The sequence below is a fragment of the Maylandia zebra genome, linkage group LG15 (assembly GCF_041146795.1).
Source record: "Maylandia zebra isolate NMK-2024a linkage group LG15, Mzebra_GT3a, whole genome shotgun sequence".
NCBI classification, from domain to species: Eukaryota; Metazoa; Chordata; class Actinopteri; order Cichliformes; family Cichlidae; genus Maylandia; species Maylandia zebra.
In genome coordinates, this window is record NC_135181.1 from 33,046,705 (window position 1) to 33,068,665 (window position 21,961).

The 21,961-nt window shown below is 41.6% G+C and overlaps 1 protein-coding gene across 3 annotated transcripts in view; it reads left to right on the plus strand.

The window, feature by feature from the left end:
- bach2b (BACH transcriptional regulator 2b) overlaps positions 1-21,961 on the plus strand; it is a 105,547-nt gene that overhangs the window by 75,039 nt on the left and 8,547 nt on the right. For all 3 annotated transcript variants that reach the window (XM_004564708.5, XM_004564709.5, XM_004564710.5), the window contains 2 exons: positions 2,945-4,456; positions 21,267-21,473. In XM_004564708.5, coding sequence (XP_004564765.1) covers positions 2,945-4,456; positions 21,267-21,473 — 1,719 coding nt within the window. The remainder of the gene's footprint in view (positions 1-2,944; positions 4,457-21,266; positions 21,474-21,961) is intronic.

Below are 21,961 nucleotides of genomic sequence, written 5' to 3' on the forward strand. Positions count from 1 at the left end.
AATAATGAAACAGGAGAACGCAGACGCAAAACTAATCTTAGCATAGAGGAATGACGTAGAAGGAAACGTCAGGAACACTGAGTAAATAAAATAAACACACTGAGACTAAATAAACAAAATTGAAAACACGGAGGGAATACACCAACTTGACCATCTAAGTAATAAGCACAGAAAAGAATCAAACATTCAATACTAAGTCCAGCAAAACATTTGATTTTTTTATTTAGTATGGTTTCTATATTTTCTACAGGTTTGATTACATTTGATTACAAGTTTGTATAGCCCACTAATAAAAAAAATACATACTTGTGCTGTAATTCATGAGGTAGACTTACCTTTTCCAGTCTATATGCTAAAGTGTCCTTAGTTAAGAACCTGACACCTAAAATAGTTACTGATTTATCACTGATGTGTGCCAAAGATATCACTAATTTTAATTTAAACTATGTGGATGTGAGCAGTGGAAAATTCTAGAAAACTCTAGGAAGTTCTTAAATTGTAAATATGTTGGTCTGTAGTATAACAAGAAATAATCCAAAGCAAGAGTAAGACTCTCTCTGACATTTGTTCTGCTAGCTCGTACTTGTTGGACTGATAAAAACCCCGATACATGGCAGTTTGTATCTTCTTCATTCCATACAACAAATGAGCTCAAGATATATGTACATGTACATACTACACTGCTCCTACTTGGACTTCTTTCTGCAGAGTAGCTAACTGAGTAATGGACATAATGAACAACTAAAGTTAAATATTTTTGTTTTATGTGTCTTTTTTCTTTTAGTCTGAAATACACTCAGTTGAGTGGCATTATTTGCTGGTATATTATATTTATTGTATTATATTATCTATCTATCTAGTTTATATTACAAGTACATTGTCAATTTGATATTCTTACAGTTGTTTGAACTACTTTTTATGAACAGCTTTAGTTGCTTTAGGTTCTTAGGTGATTTAAAGTGCTCTGAAAATGTAAAGTGGATCCACTGAAACACTGAAGCTTACTGTCCCACAGCCTGATAAAAGAGACATGGAAATCACCTCGGTTTGTCGCACATCAAAGTGAAATGAATGTGACTGATTAGGAGGGTTAGGTATTGCTGTATTGTTGTTGCCAGGAGTATGAAAGAGGTAAGTAGAATTCAGTAGAACACAGCATTAATATACCACATTTAGTGCACTTTGTGGTTTTGGTAAAGTGCAACAACGTATTTTTATACTGTTATTTTTTTTTAAAGAATCATAGAAAATTTGGTTCTTTCAGCTGATTTTAAATCCAAATTCTGAACATGACCGGCTCCGGACAGTTTTAGTTTTTATTTTCTTCTTCATTCATTTGCAGACTATGTGCTGTTTTAGGGTTTGAGAGTAAAGACTAAATATAAAGTTCCAAATTAGTACAAATTTGATGTGAGATCAGCAAGTACAGTAGTCATTTTTTTGGATCATAACGAACAATAAAATTATTATAAATTTGTTCGCCGCCAACAGAAGAAAAAAGAAAACAAAGAATAAAAATCCATGGGGATCTACCCTTGTAAGAAGTGAACCACATTTGTAGTGCAGAAAACCCAGGGTGAAGTTACCTGGGTAAGCCAAAATCCGGAGGGTTGGTGGTTCAAACCTTGGCTGCTCCACTCTACTAATAAATATCCTTAGATGCTGGATACTGACTCCAAGTTGCTCTCTGATGCTTCCATCGGAGTGTGAATGTGTGTGAATATTAGAAAGCATTTAAGCTAAAAAAAGAAAAAAAAAGGTTCTTGTGTTAAAGGCGTGAATTAGGTGTCTTGTATAAAGCCCTTTGAATGCTAGGAAGAGTAGAAAAGTGCCATATAAAAACCAGTCCAGTGTAAAGTGTTAAGCCACTGGTAGTCAAAGCAGTTTCCCCAACAGTCCTTATAAAAAACAGATTGTTGCTGCTGCTCTCTGGGGTGTCTGACAGTGACTGCAGCACCTTTGGAAGCTACTGCTATTCGAGCACACCGAATACCATGGGTAATTTAGCTTCTTGCTTCCCCCAGCAAAGACAGCTAAACAACTAAACACTGGGCTTATTAAACCCATATTATGTTACTCATGCTTTTCATCTACAAGCATCTGCTAAAGACTTTACATTAATGGACACTCAAAAGTAGCTTCTATCACATTCCCTTCACTGTGTTTGTCACCAGTGAAGTAACCTAACCTGCATGTACCTAACCTAACCTGGGATAAACCTGCAGGAATTGGTTGGTAGAGCCAGAGTAAAGAGCTGAACACAACCTAGTGTGAATCTAATGCTGATCTCCATAAAGTATACAAACATGGAATGGAAAGCTTCCCTCTATTAGCCAATGCCACATAGTGACAATGGGAATAGGCGGAAATCATACAAAATGTGAAAGGAAAAGTGTTTTTATGTATTATTATCCAAAAAGTATTAATTTATTATCAATATTGAAACTTTCGCTATGATCTACTGTTCAGTTTGTGAAGATCATTGCTAATTATTTTAAAAATTACTATCATATAGCTTTGAAGTACAGCTATCTCTTTGTTTTATAGTTCTCATGTCAAGGGTAAAAATAGGTAACTAAACATAAACCACTGCATGTGTTTATACATCTCAATGCAAATAAGAATTTTGCAAATACAGCAGTAGCAGGACTGTAGGCAAAGCCAACTCTGTATGACTGTGGAGCAGACGTGTTGATGCTGGAATGTCCCACAGATTGGTATTATGAGCACAAAGATGGACACAACGTACCTACGTCCAGTATAGCACCAGATCTTCTTTTACTTCTGTATAGAATGCTCAGTGCTGGCCCAATAAAAAGATTAACCAGTACTTTGCAGTGTTTTTGTATGTCATTGGAGCTGTCAGTTTGTCTCACCACACTCCAAGTGCTCTGAACAATAGCTGCGCTGATAGTAATGCTGGCAATTTCCCTGTTTTTTGCAGGTCACTGCCAGAGGATTCGCCCCATTGTTGCAGTTTGCCTACACTGCTAAGCTGTTACTCAGCAGAGAAAACATTCAGGAGGTCATCCGCTGTGCTGAATTCCTGCGCATGCACAACCTCGAGGACTCATGCTTTCGCTTCCTGGAAGCTCAGCTGCGCAGTGAGGAGGACGGCTTGCTGCTTTGCCACAAGGTGGCAGGAGAAGCAAATAACTTGGAGGATGAGAACATGCAATCAGAAGCAGAAAGGCCCACCTCCCCCATGGCCCGACATTGTGCAGATGCCCTTACTTCGTGTCGAGACCCCGACAACGATCGGCTAACGATGGCTATGCCTGGTAACTTCACAGATAGCCGGCCAGATTTCGATCGCCATGGAGCATCGGATCTGCCGCGATGCCCCAAGTACCGGAAATACCAGTGGGCTTGCAACAAGCACAATAATGACTCCTCCTCACATACCAGTACCTCAGGTTTTCCAAGCACATTAAAGGAGACCACCATTAGTGGGGCAGTGGCAAATCAGGGCACACTGCCTTTGGCACAGATCAAAGTGGAACCACAGGCAGAGGAAGAGGCCATTCCTTTGTGCCTGTCAGGGGATGAGCAGGACGCCAGGGATACGGATGTCATAATAGCCATGGAGATGGATAACCCTATATCTGTAGAAAGAACCAAGAGACCCAAGTCCCCTTCCTGCCTGCGAGCCTTCTTCAAGAAAGGAGTTGACATCTCCAGTCTGCCCAACACGTCACAGCAGCTATTCGCCAACAGACTTATCTGCCCACAGGACAAAGGAAACTCTCAGGGAGATCATACAAAAGACTTAGGCCCTTTCACTGGGGAGGTGGCTCTATCTGTTGCATCCCCAAAAGAGGTGGATGGTTTTCCTGCTAGTTTGTCCCACAAATCAACTTCCTGCGATGGGGTTTGCAAACAGGAAGTTGAAATCGACCGCCGCAGTGTCATATTTTCCTCAGGGGCTTGCAATCGCCTGGGAAACCCAGCGCATTCCTACCCTGTTGGGAACTCTTTGGAGATTGAGCTCTCTGAGCACATGACAAAGGGGCTGTGGGCTGGAGCTAGCCATTCCCTACCCACCTCCCAGTCCTATTGTCCCAGCACCACTTCTTCTGAGCCCCAAGTCCTGTGCCGCCCTAGGCCCAACACCAGCTGCCCAGTGCCAATCAAAGTATGCCCGCGCTCACCGCCTTGTGAGACTCGCACCAGAACTTCCAGCTCCTGCTCCTCATACTCCTACGCAGAGGATGGCAGCGGAGGGTCTCCCTGCAGCCTGCCCCAGTTTGAGTTTTCTTCTTCGCCATGCTCTAATGTGGCTCGCTGTCTCAATGTGGACCAGCAGGAGCAAAGTGTAGGAGGGGAGGTTGTTTTTAACCAGGTGAGGCCCAAGATCAAATGTGAGCAGTCCTATGGCACCAACTCTAGTGACGAGTCGGGCTCCTTTTCAGAGGGAGACAGCGAGTCCTGCCACGTGCAGGAGCAAGGATCAGAGGTGAGTATAAAACATTGTTTTTCACATCTAACACAGAGTGTAACTATTATACTCAAGTCCACCAACACTAATTATATTGCATTTACCTGCTCTCCATTAGCGGTCATTAAATCATTGTGTAGTAAAAGGAATGTTGCAAGCAAGATTTACAGCAGCACAAACTGTCACGGTAGTGGGTCTGTGACCCAGTGTTTTGTGTGTTTTAGTTGTATTTTTTGATTATTGTTATTCACGGATTTTGGTTCTGCTTGTGTTATATTTCTGTTCCTTTGCCTTTCTCGTGTTCCTCGTCTTGTCACTCTTGTCTCCATGTTCCTTCTGTCTTCCCAGTCAGTCGGGTCTCTGTCTCAGTGTCTAGTCTGCATCTTTGTCCTTGTCTTGTGTTTCCTATTTTACTTTGAAATTCTGTGCCCTATGTCAGTGTATCTAGTTTTGCTTCCCCTTGTCTCGTTATGTCTGATTAGTCTCAGCTGTGTTTCCCTTCTGTTTCCCATTCCCTCTTTACTCCCTTGTATATTTAAGCCTTGTGTTTTCCCTTGCCCTTTGTTGCATTGTACCTTCACCATGCTGTGTTTTTCCTCCGTGCTTCTGGTTCTCTGTTTCCCAGTTTTCTAGTTTGAGCTTCTTGTTTTGAGTTCCTAGTTTAGTTTTCTTGTATTTTATGTTCGAATGTTCTCCAGCAATAAAGCTGCCGCCTTTAGTTAATCATTCGGTCTCTGACCTAGACGTGCTTTGATATTATAGATGCATTTTATGCATTTTCAGAGATGTGTGTCATGAGTCTAACATTTAGAGCTGTCATTGGAGTGACATCTTTTATAAGTCATTTTTGGACATCCAATTTTGGTCCACTGAAGAGGTTGTTTTGTAACACCAGGCAAGGTCTTTTTTTCGTTCAACATCTCTTGAAGGTCTAGTGTTGTCGTCTGTACGAATCAGAATCAGAATCAGAATCAGAATCAGAATGGGGTTTATTGCCAAATGTTGAGCAGGTTTACAACATTAGGAAATTGCTGCGGTGCTTCAGTGCAAACATGGTGTCATAAATAGCACTTAAATAGATATGAAAAAAAATAAAAGTAGGGATAAGAATTAAAAGTGCTACGTAGAAAGATATGTGCATGAGATATACATGGGATATATACATGAGAATAAGAATTAAGAGTGCTACGTAGAAAGATATATACATGAGTGCAGGTGGTGATCAGTGCCAAACATGGAATGATGCAGTGAACACAGCGTAGGGTCATGTGTTAGTGGCGGGAACAGTCATATGGTTATTGTTCATGTGTCCAACAGCAGAGGGGAAGAAACTGTTCTTATGGCGAGAGGTTCTGGTGCGAATGGACCGGAGCCTCCTGCCTGAGGGGAGCAGGTCAAACAGACTGTGTCCAGGGTGAGAAGGGTCAGCTGAGATCCGAGCTGCACGCCGCAATGTCCTGGAGGTGTACAGGTCCTGCAAAGATGGGAGTCTGCAGCCAATCACCTTCTCAGCAGAGCGCACAACACGCTGCAGTCTCTGTTTGTCCCTGATAGTGGCTCCAGCGTACCACACGGTGATGGAGGAGGTGAGGATGGACTCGATGATTGCAGTGTAGAACTGCATCATCGTCCGTGTTGGCAGGTTGAATTTCTTCAGCTGCCTCAGGAAGTACATCCTCTGCTGGGCTTTCTTGATGACGGAGGTGATGGTGGGCTCCCACTTCAGGTCCTGGGTGATGGTGGTACCCAGGAAGCGGAATGAGTCCACAGAGGTGATGGGGGTGTCAGTCAGGATGATGGGGGGGAGTGGGGCTGTGTGCTTCCTGAAGTCCACAATAATCTCCACTGTCTTCTGGGCATTCAGCACCAGGTTGTTGTGGCTGCACCAGGACACCAGACGTTCAACCTCCCTCCTGTAGGCAGACTCATCCCCGTCAGAGATGAGCCCAATAACGGTGGTGTCATCTGCGAACTTGATTAGCTTGACAGACTGGTGGGTGGAGGTGCAGCAGTTGGTGTACAGGGAGAAGAGCAGAGGAGAAAGAACACAGCCCTGAGGGGAGCCGGTGCTGATGGTCCGGGAGTCCGAGACATTCTTTCCCAGCCTCACATGCTGCTTCCTGTCCGTCAGGAAGTCAGTGATCCACCGGCAGATGGGATCAGGCACATTCATCTGGGAAAGCTTGTCTCGGAGATGGTCTGGAAGGATGGTGTTGAAGGCAGAGCTGAAGTCCACAAACAGGATCCTGGCGTAGGTTCCTGGGGAGTCCAGATGCTGCAGGATGAAGTGTAGGGCCATGTTGATGGCGTCGTCTACAGACCTGTTGGCTCTATATGCAAACTGCAGGGGGTCCAGGAGGGGGGCCGTGAGGGTCCTGAGATGGGAGAGAACTAGGCGCTCAAAAGACTTCATGACCACAGATGTCAGAGCCACGGGTCTGTAGTCATTTAGTCCAGTGATCCTAGGTTTCTTGGGGACAGGGATTATGGTGGAGGACTTGAAGCAGGCAGGCACATGACATGCCTGCAGTGAGGAGTTGAAAATGCCAGAAAACACTGGGGCCAGCTCGTTTGCACAGTGTCTGAGGGTGGCAGGAGACACGCCGTCTGGGCCGGGAGCTTTCCGAGCATTCAGGTTCTTAAACTGCTTCCTCACATCTGCTTCATGAATATGAAGAGTTGTGGTGGGAGGAGGTGGTGTGAAATCCTCTTTTGTGTGGGGTGAGGAGGGGGGTGTTGTAGGTGAACAGTTTGAAGGTGGTGATGGCTCTATGGAGGGGGGAGAGGTGGGGGAATTAGTGTCCAAAGTGCCTCTATTGTACGACCTCTGTGTACAGGCTAAAGTGTGGCTGTGGACGTCTTTTCAAAGTCAAACAGACTCATTCTAGACGTCATTTTTGTACTGCTTCTATAGGCTCTGTAGTGCCATGTTTCCAGAGGGTGGAGGGCATGTTTTCTGTAAAGAAACAGTTATGTGTAAAGGTGTGATCAGCGGACATCTCCAAGATACGGCAGGCACCTGAGCTAAAAACAAAAGTGAGCAGTTCCACAGTGGGTTTCAAATAGAAATCTCCTCAGCCTCTCACAGGCAGCTTGAAAAATGTGTGTATCAACAAGACTGTTGAGCAGATAGTCCAGTTCATACTGGACTATTAATTAAAATAAACCAGTTAAAGACAAACAGGAAAATGTAAAATAACAACAACAAAGAAACATGGGTACTGAATAATTTAGCAGGCTAACACATAATAAATTGTGTTTGTTTACAAATAATCCATATTCATATGTATCATGTTGATAACAACATTGTTAATATTTGTAAATTAAAAAATATTATATTTACTAATCATGTAAATTCCCTGCATCTATCATGGATGTCCAGATGATGTCCAAAAAAATGGCCTGGTATAAAGTTCAAATGGTTAACGTTATACTGACGTCAAAGTTGGGCCATGGTTGGACGTCCAAATTGTGGACCTGGTTTGGATGTTGTACAGATGTCCAGAATTGGTCGTAGTCCAACAGAACCAATATATAGACAAGTCCGCACATCTAGCCGACGTCCAATGTCTAGTGAGTAACCACCAGTGGTACTAACACTGAGGCAGATTTGAGGGAGTCCATATTCAAAACTAAAGATATTTTGTTTTGCATCTGCTATTAACAAGCACAAGAGCTTCTAAAAGTGCCTGAAAAGCCTTCAGTTGATCCAAAATGCTAGAGTGAGGGTACTGACAGGGACTTGAAAGAGAGAGCTTGTTTCTCCCATACTCTCTGCATTTGCTCCCTGTTTAATCCAGATGAAATTTAAAAGTGCTTGCTCTCAGGGAGGTCTTCCCATTGTGCATCCCCAAAGGCTAAAACTGAATTGTTATTTTGTTGTAGTTTCATTTACGTAAGGACAGAATAGTTTTTTTATAGATCTGTCTGATCTGTAATTTTACCCACTTATATGATATGGTACTGATATGATAACGATAGCGGACAGTAAAGGTTTAGTGAGAGACCCTCACCTGGCCCCCTTTGGCCACACTTCTACCAAGCTTTGCATATTGCAAAGTAATTTCAACCACTACTTTACAATGTCCTGTGTCAGTAAATTTTTAATTGTCTGGGGTTGCAGTGAGTTGGAAGTGAGTAGGTGTGACATTCATGATGGAGCCGTAACACAGCTCAACAGTGCTGACAAGCATAACAGCAAATCCTCTAATCACCCCACCCCATCCCTTCACATCCTCCTCCCTCAGTCTACCAGACTCCTAAATGTAGACAACTGTTGTTTACCCGGTAAAGATCATTCATAGACTCTTTAATTCTCAGAAAAAGTCCAGTCTTGGTGTAATAACATGGAGGAGATTTCCCATCTGAGAGAAAGATAATAAAATCAGTTCTCAGAGAAAAACTTTATGGCCTAAAAATGCTGTTTTTTACAAGCAAAATTTCGATTTTCGCTTTGAATCTTAGATCCACGGTGTGGTCAGGGCCTTTTCCATGTTCTCCTCGTGTTAGCGTGGCTCTGGGTACAGTCCAAAGCCATGCATGTTACGAGTTGGGTTAATTGGTAATTCCAAATTGCTGTTTGGTGTGAATTTGAGTGCAAATGATTGTCTGTCTGTGTTAGGTGAAAACATTGCATCTCCAAAGTGTCTCTTTCTAAATATTCTGTTGTATTGTATTGTATTTTATTTTATTTTTTACCTTTGATTAGTAGCTGTTAATAGCACTAAATTGTATATATCTCAAATAAGCTGTGACACACTCCCCAGACAGCTGGATTGTACAGTCTTTTTGCTCCAGTGTTTGAACTTATGACCTTTTGGCTCCAGGAGGCTCCAAAAGAGCACATGTCTTATGATATGACATTCACTGATATTTGCTTGAAGTGTAGGCAGAATTGGTTTTGTTGAACTTGAGAGCAAAAAGAGAGAGAGCGAGATAGTGGAGTGTTGCCATGGTGATTCATTTCACAGAGCGAGATAGTGCGTTGCAAGGTTTGGAGCTACATGACAGGATTGTGCTTTACTGTGGAAAGAATTTTGTTCTGCTGCACAAACAGAGCTGCGAGATAAAGCAGCTTGGCAGTTATGAGTAGTTAATCACATTCACTGCACGATGCATACCAGCCTCTACCATCAGATTTATGGGCCTTTGAAGGGCCTGCTAAATATGCCACTGTAACATGGGATTAATTTATAGCACTGAGCTATAAAACCAGAAGAACAGCCTAAAAATTACATTTCAATTCCAAATGGTAAATTGGAACATACAGCGTACGGCGTTGTTTAAGTCGCACTACACAACTAGCCACACACCAGTGGCGCTCTGTCACCATCAGAGTAACCAAAGCAAGCAGTTATTATCTAGTGAAATAAAAAAAATCAACATCAATTAAAAATGGCAAAAGTATGAAAAATATCTTGGTTGACCAAATATACAAAGTTTAACCAGCAGTTTCACTACTACTCTGCCTTTTTTTTTTCATTAATAATGTGTCCAGTGTAATAACCACATCACACAGGGCACAATCCATTTATTTCAACTGTGATGTTTGAAATAAATGATCAAGATTATTTTTTAATGTATTTTTAAATACTTTTGAAATCAAGATGTAGGCTTGTCTTTCTGAGCTGATGTCCACATATAACAGCCGCTACAAGCATATCATTTAAGAGATATAATGCATTTCTGTAGACTAAACAGAATACAAACTGTTTAAAGTGAGCTCGATCTTAAACATCTATGACAAAAGTGTCCCAGCTGCCACAGGGCGAGAGGCAGGGTGCACCCCTGACAGTGTTGCCAGCCTCTCACAGGACCACTCACTTTTTCCAGGATCTGGAGAAAAGCCATACAAACACAGGGAGAACATAGCCAGATTCGTAGCATATTTAATAAATGAAATTGTGTCACTGATTGTTGCATTTATTGGCAGCGATCACATTAGTGGTCTTGATTTGAGCTCTTTTGCTGTATGCGTGCCAGAACCACGCGACTAGTCACTAGTTGAGTTAATAAAGAGACCTGAGAATTTCGATCACTCAAATCTATAGCTAATGCTGTGTTGGTTGCCACAGTCCTACTTGCTTATGACAGTGCAGGCAAATCTCCACTAGCAGCACTATCTAAGCTGAGCATGTATCATGCATCTGGCGCAAGCAGCATTAGTACCCCAGTTTGTCTCCTTGTAGCTGTCAGACCTCCAGCTCTGGCTGTGGTGTGGGCGTAAAGCTCATTCTCGCGTATAGTCTGGCCACAGCAGTGCAAATATTGATCTCAGAGCTAGTGGGAGGAATAAGGAAGTAGTCCTGATACATCAGCACATTGATATTTTTTTTTCCTGTCAGGCAACACATAAAATAGGACAGGAAATGCACAGACCTTAATATCAGTTCCGCTCCTCTTGCAAAATGCCAAAGAAACTTTACTCTAGTCTAGATATGATGTGGCTGTGGTCTAAATAAAGATTTGCCATTCATAATGTTATCTTTGGAGCTGTTTTTTAGGCGCATGCAATAGTGATACCAGTACATGAATAAGATGCCACATTAAATTTTTGTAACTGGTGCCTTTGTTACCTTACCATCTCCAGGCAATTGTAGGCAGTACATTAGCATCAACTGGAAATAAAGTACTCTTTGGAATTATAGTTTAATGTTGTAATGGAATCAGAAATATGATGGTAAGAACATCTACGTAGGCAAAAATGGGAGAGCCTTGTTTCAACTAGGAGGATGTTTGTTTATTGCTTTCCATGCTTCATACGGGCAATACATCTAAAAACACAGGGCTGTCTGGGACACAGAAATGACTCCAGTGACTCTCGTCTTTGAGGCTTTGCATAGGTCCTGGAAGCACAGAGACATTTAGCATCCAATGGTAAACTGCAGAATTCTTGCAATGTTGACTTGTTAGCCACTGGCAAACCAGTGTTGTGATGTTTTGTACCCACATTCCCAGTAATAGTGTCAAGTACTACAAGGTTTGTTTTTGGATTTTCTGTGATGAAGTTTGACACACTTTTCTTATTTGCCAACCCATTTCTTTATATCTGTTTCCTCTGCAACTCATTATTTTGACAGTTAAATGTCTGATATTGTTTTTAATTTGCAGTGGCACTGCAGAGTGCTCAGAGTGGGGCAGAACAGTTACCAGTGAATGTCTCAACATTATCATGATCTTCATTAAATGCTGACTAATGGCATGCATGGGAAATTCTACTCTACAATCTAATTTATAAGCATGTGAGATGGGATTAATTAAACGCATGCAGAATTATAAACTGCACATTCCAGTATAAAATCCAATTTTAATTTGGATTACATGAGAGGCAAATATTACACGGACTTATGCCAGAGGTATCAACTAGAGACAATTTTAGGAAATTGCTTTATCTTTTAAAGAAACTTCCAGAGCAAATACATTTGTGTAGGAGTAAAGTGAGGGTTGTGGTGGATTCTGCAGGTGGAACGCAGACCACAGTGAACTGTCCCACTGGGGATCATCCATCGAGGTGTCCCACTCAAGCTTGGCTGGCAGGTCTCCTCATGGTACCTGCGTGTTGCTGAAACTAAAGAAATCAAATCAACTTTATCCTATACCATTTTTTTAACTCCCTACACACACACACACACACACACACACACACACACACACACACACACACACACACACACGTTGGGGACATTTTTTTGTTGTATAGTATCTTGCCCATTCACATTTTGACCTGCAAAGTGTAACTGAACAAAGCAGGGACCAAACCACTGAGCTCTCGATAAAATCTAACAAATTGCTCTTCCTCCTGAGCCCCAGTCGTGCCCATGTATTTAATACAGATATTATTATTTCAGTCCAGATCACTACAGCCAAAGAGATTTCTGGAAAAATTAACAACTCACACCAATGAAGAATTCTAATTTTACCTACTGATTGCATTTTAGCGTGTGTAATGTTTCACGTTCACCTGTTAAAAGGGATTTTTTTTCTTCTTACTGTGGTCATTTACTTCATTATAGGAGGTCATCTGAATGTTGGGATTTTCCCACTGATGTTGTTTGGTCTTTACCCGAAAATATAAAGAACCTCGAGGTGGCAGTTGTAATTTGGCACTGTATGAATGAAATTGCATCGAATTGAATCAAATAGCTTAATTGGCAACATCTGTAGTTAGTGGAGACAAAAGGAAATGCAGTTTAATATTACAGGCCAGACAGTAATTGTCTTCTTCTATCATTCTGGCATTGGCACAGAGCTGGTTAACTCTCTAAGAAGTTGGAGGTGTTTATTCAAATGAAGAGCTTCAACATTGCAACATTAAAAAAGTAAATTACCACATCCTGCTTTACACTGAAGGCACTGGCATGAGACTGATACTGATCTGTAGCAAATGTAAAAAACAAAACAAAAAAACAACAGCAATTGTATGGCAGTATTGTTAGGCTGACATGAGTACCCACCTGCTCATTGTTATTTTATTAAATTTTTTTTATCTGCCTCATTTCACATCATTAAAAAGACATTGAGTCATGTTCATCTTGCTGTTTTCATGTTCTGGATTGTTCATATTCAGAGAAGCAGACAGATAGGGTGATGTTGCACTGAAGACAACAGTATAAGCAGTCAGACAAATTTTAGTGCATGGTGTGCAGACGCTCCAAATTTGTGAGAGAACTTGTCTCTTCTCTAGTCGAAAGCATCACATAAGTAATATTTGTATCCTGAATTTGAGACTGGAACATCAATTATTGTTTAACAGCACACGTCGCCCATGCCTGGCACCGCACCGCTGCTGATAACAGATGAGCCCTACTTTTCACTCTGTACCCCATTTCCAGCATAATGACCCAGAGAAGTAGACTAAGGGTGGGGAGGAGAGCTGCAAAGAAATGTAAATCCAGAGCAGTTGGCTGTGAATTTATGACCATGGCTGAAGCGTACTCTGTCATCCCGGCTGTGCTGCTGAACTCGTTAGTGCGGTGGAGTGGTTATATTTATCCATCCCCTGTGTACTAGTGAGTAGTCGAGAAAGAAAGTATTACAAGGTCATGGCATCCCCTTCCCTCTTGTTCTTCTTCGCCTGTTTTGGCCAAAGATCCTAGAGTAATCAGCACACGGTCCAAAGACATGAATGTCAGGTTAATTATTGAGTCTACATACAAAGAACATAGAAAAATTCACTAAATCGTTAAATTAGGCTTGTAGTTTAAATAGCTTGTGTGCCACATAGAAATATCAGTCCGTTCCACATTATGGTACATAATCCTTCTAATCATAGACGAGGAGTCATCTTGCCCTTGGCTTTGTGTGAACCTGGCTGCTCCTGATGTTTCATAGGTCTGTCTGTTTTTGTCTTTGAGGCGTTGTCGTGCCCTGGAGGAGCACACAGAGCTGAGTGTGGCCTTGAAAGCTTGCGTTATTATTTATTCATGTGTCTGCATGCAGATGTCGAGTCGAGATGAGGGTCCCTGGCAGCTCAGAGGGCTGTACCTCTAATGAGGAAACTCAAACCTTTTTCCTCTCCTAGAGACAGACTGAGATCTAAATTTGCTCTTCAGTGAGAAGTCATTTTGATTCTGTCATGGGTAGGCACAGTGCTTTATCCCCCTGAGTGCAGCACTTGCACCAGGTGATGCCTCAGCCACCGCTGTACACAATCTGGTGGAGAAACAGAGGTGAGCTGCCTCTGCCGTACCTCTGTCTGTAGTCATCTAAGTGTCCAAAGGTCTCAAGGGAGCATCTGCCGAGCCCCATCGGCCAAGTATAGTAGAAGCATGGAGCTGCATCTCTATCTAGTCTCTTCCTCCTTTGTTTGACTTTGTTCTTCCTGTGCTCCACTGAGGAAGCCACAGAGAGAGAAAGGGAAGGGGAGAGGAGAAAGGGAGAGCTGCAACTCCTCTCATCCCTGCCAAGCTCTCTGGCTGTCTTCCTCTGGCTCTTTGTTATGCCTCTTCTCTTTCCCTCACTGCCTAAAGCTACAGCTCTCTGGTGCAGACAGATACCACTGGGGTGGATCTGCCTGTGATATGCTTATTGTAAGGTCTGCCATCACCTAAGAGAGAGAGGCTGCCTTATTGTTGCTCTCCAGACTGAGAGAAAGAGAATAAACAGATACAACCTTGATTTCTTGTCATATCAGCGACCAAGCTTCTGGTGGCTTTCTGGATTTGATTCTCCTGGCCTATTTAAAGATCTATTTAGCACATTAATTCTTTTGTTCAGCAGCATAAGAGGACTGCTGCTAAGTAGTGCAGATACTCATGCACCCACAGTTCACCTGATACTGATTTAGATCAGGTTGACAAGTCACTGCCCCTCTCAATCTGTCAAACTGGCACACTTCCAGGTACTAGGGGACAGATGGAGGGGGACTCTTTTCTTGGATCACCTTTGCCCCATCTGCTGAGGATGTGCTGTGTGTTAAATATGAGGCACAGAGAGCTGAAATCTCACCAAGTCGCTTATTCTCAGGCGTGTGGAGTGGGGCTTTTTTGCCATCTTGTGGTCAGATTTAGAAACTGTCTGACAGCAAGCAAACCCAGAGAGAGAATCGTTTACCTGGTAGATTAATTTCAAAATTACCAGTAAATTAAAATGTAATCCTTCATTAATCTCGTGATGTGTAACAAAAGCCAAGTTTTAAGATATTAATAAAGATTTTATTGTTAACTGTTGTGGGGTTTAAATTACGTTCAATTTTAAAATTTTGAAACTGTTTTTTTTTTAAATCATTAAAGAAAATAAACAGTGCAAAGTTAGGAACTACACGATATATATTATTTTGTAGTTCTAACATACGTAAACATTAAAGGCATTCTTCCGCATTTTTGTATTGTTTTTTTACTTTATTTTTATAAACTTTTTCAAAGAGAAAGTAAACGTCAGTCACATCAGTCAAATAACTATACAGAAGGTTTACGGTTCATTTGTGTCCACCTTTGGTTTATTTATTTATTGTTCATTCGTTTTTTGTTTGTTTGTTTTTGATATTCAGAGGGTTCTCATAAGTCATATCAAAAGACAAGTCTCTCAAGAGGGAAAGGCAATATTCTTATCCAGAAACTCATTGCCAGCCCCTAAGTAGAACAAGATGGTGATAGTATTCATAATGAACAAACAAGCGGAAGTTAGTTTTTTAAGTATTCTGTCCCAGACTGGTATGATATCCAAGTACTTTCACGTACTTGCAGTCTTAAGTCTCCTGAGGAAACAGTCCGGTGTTCCATGTTAACCGTAAACTATGTAATACTATACATTTAGGTGAAGAAATACCCATCTATGCATTTTTACTGGTAAACTGTGTCAAATGCCACCCAGTGGAATTATCATGCTTTTCTTTCAGCTTTTAAGTTATTGGATTCTTTCTACTAGATGCCTGAAGATGTTGCAGTGGAGATAGATAAGTTCTTGGAAGCTTTTATTTCCAGTCCCAATAAAGACTGGAAAGGTATATTTATTTATCTTTGATCTAAATACTGTCACGGTCTGCGGAGGCAGACCGTGCGGGAATGTGTATGGTGGACCCAGGTGCGAACACAAGCGAGGATGCAGGAGTGGATTTAAACAAAAGCGAGCCTTTTATTATGGCTGATGAAAGGAACAAAACAGAGTGAAGGCAGCATATGAGTAGTAGCTCAACAGAAACCTAAACTGGACAAACTATGGAAAGGCTATGGCTGGAAATACGGAACACAGGGGGTGGGAACACAGACGACGCGACCCAGACTGTATGAAACACAGAGACTAAATACACATGAGGGATGATCAGGGGAAGTGGATGCACACGGGGAACACAGGTGACACTGATAATCATAACAAGACACGGCAGGAGTGAACGTAACACTGATGGGAGATGGGCAAAGTAAAACAGGAAGTACACAGAGGTTCAAACAGGAGGAGAGAGAGCACGGGGAGAACGCAGACATAACGGGCTGGGGAAAACATAGAATAAAACACAAAGAGAGACGAGGGCTCATAAATACACAGAGGGGCACACAGGGGGTAAGAGTCACGAAGGGAAAACACATAAGGAACAACGTAACAGATCAACCCAGGAAGCATGGCCTAAATAAAGAACAAAATACAAAAATACATGAAAACTAAGAATACTGGGCCCACATGGCCCAGGACCATGACAAATACTTCACAATTAGGGTTACACCAGTGAGTCAAAATGCACAGCTGTGCTTCTCTGTGCTAATCCTCCATGCAAAGCACAGACATCCCCCCTGTATCCGTATGTAGCCCTAATGCCTGAAATTTAATCCTTGATTCTTGCTCTCCCCAAATGAAAACAGCAGTCGCCTCAAGATGCTTAATATTCAAGGTAAAGACCCTACAATAACAGAAAGGACGCAATTGTCATTTCTCCTTTAATTATTGCTGATAAGCGGTTTATTAGCTAATCATGATTTAAAAAAGAAATATTAGTGTAGGCAATGTATTCATTTTTACCTCACAGCCATAAAAGGCTAATGAGTTATTGTTGTCACCCTGCTGGGTGGACAGCGTGGGCACCTAATTCTGTGAATGCAATGACCTGAGAACAACGTAACATCATCTATTATAGGTGCATCTACAAAAAAATCTTACACAAGTTCAAAACTAAATAAATAAGAGTCAAAGGTCAGAGGTCAAGTTTTTTGAAAATCTTATGATTGTAATAACTCAACTTCAAATTGATACCATAGTTGCATTTACTAAAACTCCTGGACACGTTCAAATCTCAGTGATCTTGACCTCAAGGTCAGGGTAAGTTTTCCGAAAACCTTGTGAGTGTGATAACTTGAGAACAAGGCGACATAGAATTCTGAAATTAATACCATAGATATGGCTAATAGGAGGCTGAGGAGTAGCACTGACAGTGTCTAGTATGGTCTATGAAACCATGGGAAGTACAGCAGAAAATGTTGGCTATTCTCGTTCTTTCTTTGTGATCATGTTCTTTGACATTACATTACAATCGTCGAACCTTCTTGATTGGTGTGTCAGTTAGACACAGGGAACACTCACTTAGTGTCTTTGTTTCTTTGAAATCCCCGTAACTTCTACTTGATGTGGCTCTATCAGCACTGGCGTGATGTCAAATCTTCTGTTTCCCAGGAGTGATATCTCAGTTTCCCCGTAGTTGTAGTTTTTACGTTGCTCTTAACGCCTAGACAATCTGAAGGTACTCCCCTCTTTTTCATTTTTTCCTCCATTGGCTCAGGTGTGCCAATGTAAATGAAAAAACACTCTGAGCCCTAGCATCTGGGAACGGAATCCGTTTTCTTTAAGTGGTTTTTTTTATGCTGGTATGAGTCTTTCTTTTCATGAGATTTGGTCAGGTACTCTTGATCCACAAACTTTCTTCTCCCATTTTGTAGAGTCTTGGCTTTTTTGCTATTCTTTGGTTTTATATTCCAGGAAATAGGCACAGACAGACACTGGTTTGGAGCCTTAGGGTGGTTTGGGTCCCAGTGACTGGCATCAGGACTGAACACCAAGTATCATGACTTCTAGTCTATCCAGTAAATCCAGGTCCAGCTTTTATTACACCTACACATTTTTGTTTACCCAGCCTTATATTATCGCATCAAGCTACAGTAAGATCCACCATAGCACAGATACTGATCTTAGTATATCACAAGAAAACATAACATGCAAATACAACTGATTTCTTTTTTTTTCCCCTTTTTTGAACATGTATTATATGTGTATGTGTTGCTTTCAGTGATTTATAGATCAAGGACTTATTTACTTGTATTACATATCTTGTTAGGGCTTGATGTGATCGGGTCCAGGTAGACAAGCATTGCGGGAGCTCCTGTACCCAGATATGCGCTCCAGCATGTAGTTTTGTGGTTTCAGTACAACAAAGATTTGGTATCTTTGTTGTACTGAAACCTCTGGCATCATTGGCATGCCGCTTTCTTTGCTTGCAATTTGTTCTAGGGGTCACTCTTGGATTGTAGGTATTTCACTGGTCTTTGTTGTCCTCTCTGGGTTTTGTGCATATCCAATTTGTAGTTTAAACTGTCTTTTTAGCTGAAGCATTGGTCTGGGGGCTTTGAGGACTTGCTGTGACATGCTGAAAATCCAATGATTCTGCAAACTTCTCATGAGCTGTAGCGTGCCCTGTTGTCACTTCAAACTGTTTTTGGGAGGTCATGTCTGCCAAATACTCCCTTTATTTTGGGGACGAGAGCAGCTCCGGCGATGTCATCTTTGGATTTTTCGACACCCAGCATCCAGAAAAATATTATAAACAACTAAAGCTCACTGCTGCACATTGAGGATTCTGATTGTTTCTTTGGTTAAAGAAGCAATTGTTATTGCAACTAGATGAGGTCATGACCAAGAATGACCAAGCTAAGAGAAGGAAACACTGCTGATGGCTAACTAACTGGACATAGTGATAGTGGACAAGCAGAGGACCAGTGACAGATCTAACTATACCAAGTGATAGAAACATCAAGTTGCTCTAGTTTGGATCCCATCTGAGATCTCTTTAACATTGTCAGGGAAATGTGGATGTACTAATTAGGTGATTAAGGAAACAGAAAATCTGTTGGAAAGTCCCTTTTACACTGCCGAAGCTGCGGCTCCTCAAATCCAGAAGACAGCAAGAACACTTTGATCTGGGACAATCAAGCAAGCAATTTCCACAGCTACATTAATAGGCTAGGACACATCAACGTTAAATGTTTCAATGGATCCATTTTAAAGTTTCAGAGCTTTAAGTCATATTTCTAAGCCATCACCTTAGAAACAAACAGCATCACAGAGGGCGCCCTTATTATTGATATAATTAACTAGAAATAAAATGTTATTGTAAGACCCTACAATATTACATACAGAGAAAAATCCAACAATCATATGACCCCCTATGAGTGAGCACTTTGGCAACAGCAGGAAGGAAAAACTCCCTTTTAACAGGAAGAAATCTCCAGCAGAACCAGGCTCAGGGAGGGGCGGGGCCATCTGCTGCGAACAGTTGGGGTGAGAGAAGGAAGACAGGATTAAAGACTGTGGAAGAGAGACAGAGATTAATAACAAGTATGATTCAGTGATTCAGAGGTCTGTTAACACATAGTGAGTGAGAACTATATTCTTTAGCAAAAAGGAAGCAAAAAGTTTTAAACCTAATCTTAAAAGTAGAGATAGTGTCTGTCTCCCGAATCCAAACTGGAAGCTGGATTCACAGAAGAGGGGCCTGAAAACTGAAGACTCTCCCTCCCATTCTACTTTTAAATACTCTATGAACAACATGTAAGCCTGCAGTGCAAGAGCGAAGTGCTCTAATGGAGTGATGTGGTACTACAAGGTCATTAAGATAAGATGGGGCCTGATTATTTATGACCTTGTATGTGAGGAGCAGGGTTTGAATTCAATTCTGGATTTAACAGGGAGCCAATGAAGGGAAGCCGAGGCAGGAGAAATATCCTCTCTCTTTCTAGTCCCTGTCAGGACTCTTGCTGCGGCCTTTTGGATTAACTGAAGGCTTTTCAAGGAGTTTTTAGTACATCCTAATAATAATGCTCAGGTGGACGATAGGTTTTTGAGTTTTCCAGCTGGGGTGGACAAAGCTAAGCATCAGGCTTTCCAGTGAATTAAAAGTCTGTTTTGGTCTTTGGTTGATTAATTAGCTGGTGTGGAAAATTGCTGCCACACCGCCACCTCGACCTGTGCTTCGAGGTTTCTGATAGTTGGTATGACTCGGGGGTGTTGATTCTAATTCTAATAATCACCCTGCTGTAACCAGGTTTCTGTAAGGCAGAATAAATTGATTTGTTGATCAATTGTTAAGTCATGTACTAACAGAGACTTGGAAGAGAGAGACCTAGTGTTTAATAATCCACATTTCACTGTTTTACTCTGTGGTGCAGATGTGGATACTGTATTGTTCTTTCTTTGTGATTTTTATTAATCTTTAAATCATTTGTTGTTGTTGTTTTGTTTGTTTGTTTTTTGTCTGTTTGGGAGCTGACACAGTCTTTAAGGGGATGGGGTTTGGGGGGATAACAGGAGGAGAGAAGCTGCAGAGAGGCGTGTAAGACTGCAACTCTGCATCCTGGTCCCAACTCTGGATAGTCACGTTTTGGGGGTTTAATAAATTTGGCCAGATTTCTAGAAATAAGAGCTGCTCCATCCAAAGTGATGGATGAATGCAGTCTCTCCTAACAAGACCAGGTTTCCTCCAGAAAGTTTCACAATTATCTATAAAGCCCACATCGCTTTTTGGACACCACTCAGACAGACAGCGATTTGCTAGAGCATTCATTTCTTCTCCTTTTTACCACAGTGGTGCATGTTTCTGTAACACTTTTTATGTTGTTTATATATAATGTCTCTGTAGTAGATGGCACTCATTAGGTTGGCTGCATAATATTCTTTCACAATTCATTTGTTTCAAACTAACATTGCCCATATCCATTCATTTTAGTCTTTAATCTTAGTTATTTGTTTAATTGTGTAGTCATTAACATGTTTGCTTAGCAAGCAAAGGTTGCTGATTTGATTCCAGCCAGCGAGATAAATCCCCTTTGGAGTTTTATCAGTAATGGCATCCGGTGTAAAAACTCTCAAATCAAACATCTGTCGCAATGAAGCAGCTGAAAGTAGCTTTTTTGTGCCTTTTCTTCTATTTTGGTTATTTGTTTAAAATGAGTTAATTAAAGTCATAAAGTATTCAGTCAGTTTATACTAGTTTAAAATAAAACTGAATGTAGAACTAATGTTAAATAATTAATTTGGTACATATCAGACTCCATACAACAGTTGGAAAGTCTTTGGTCTTAAAGCTGAAAAAATGCTTATCCTTTACGCAGTGTTTTTATTTTCCTTATTTTGCCAGGTCAAGCTTCCTTTTCCTGTAGATCAAATCACAAATCTTCCAAGGAATGACTTCCAAATGCTGGTGAAAATGCACAAACTGACTTCAGAGCAACTTGAGTTTATTCATGACATCAGGCGGCGGAGTAAGAACCGCATCGCAGCACAGCGTTGTCGCAAGAGGAAGCTCGACTGCATCCTCAACTTGGAGTGCGAGATAAGAAAGCTGGTGAGTGGATTGATTGTTCTAACACACTGTCATTAGCCGTCACCCAGTGAGAAGCTGCTCTCTTCTTTGGACACGGACTCACCTTAGTTATAACCATTTCATTATAATCAGTAACATTTTATTCTCCTCAGCACTTTCAAACCATTGCTCTCCAATGACTGTTCACTGGAGCCCTAACCCTGCTGTACTCTCTCTGTGCAGTCAGATTGCGGTGGTCCCCCGTCTTCTTTCTGTTTATTTATTCTGATGCTTAAACTGAGCTGATCCTGTTCTTCTGCAAGGGATCCCTCTTCTACAGAAGCCATCCTTCTGGGTGTCACTTCTAACGACAATGTTTGTTGTGTTGACTTACTAACTATACAACCCCCCCCCCCCCCCCCCCCCACCCCCCACCCCTATAAAAGAGGGTTCCTAGGCACCCTCTTTTATACTTTTTTGTCCATTTGTCTCCCTTTCTCTTTCCTCCTCTCTGGACATGCAATCACACT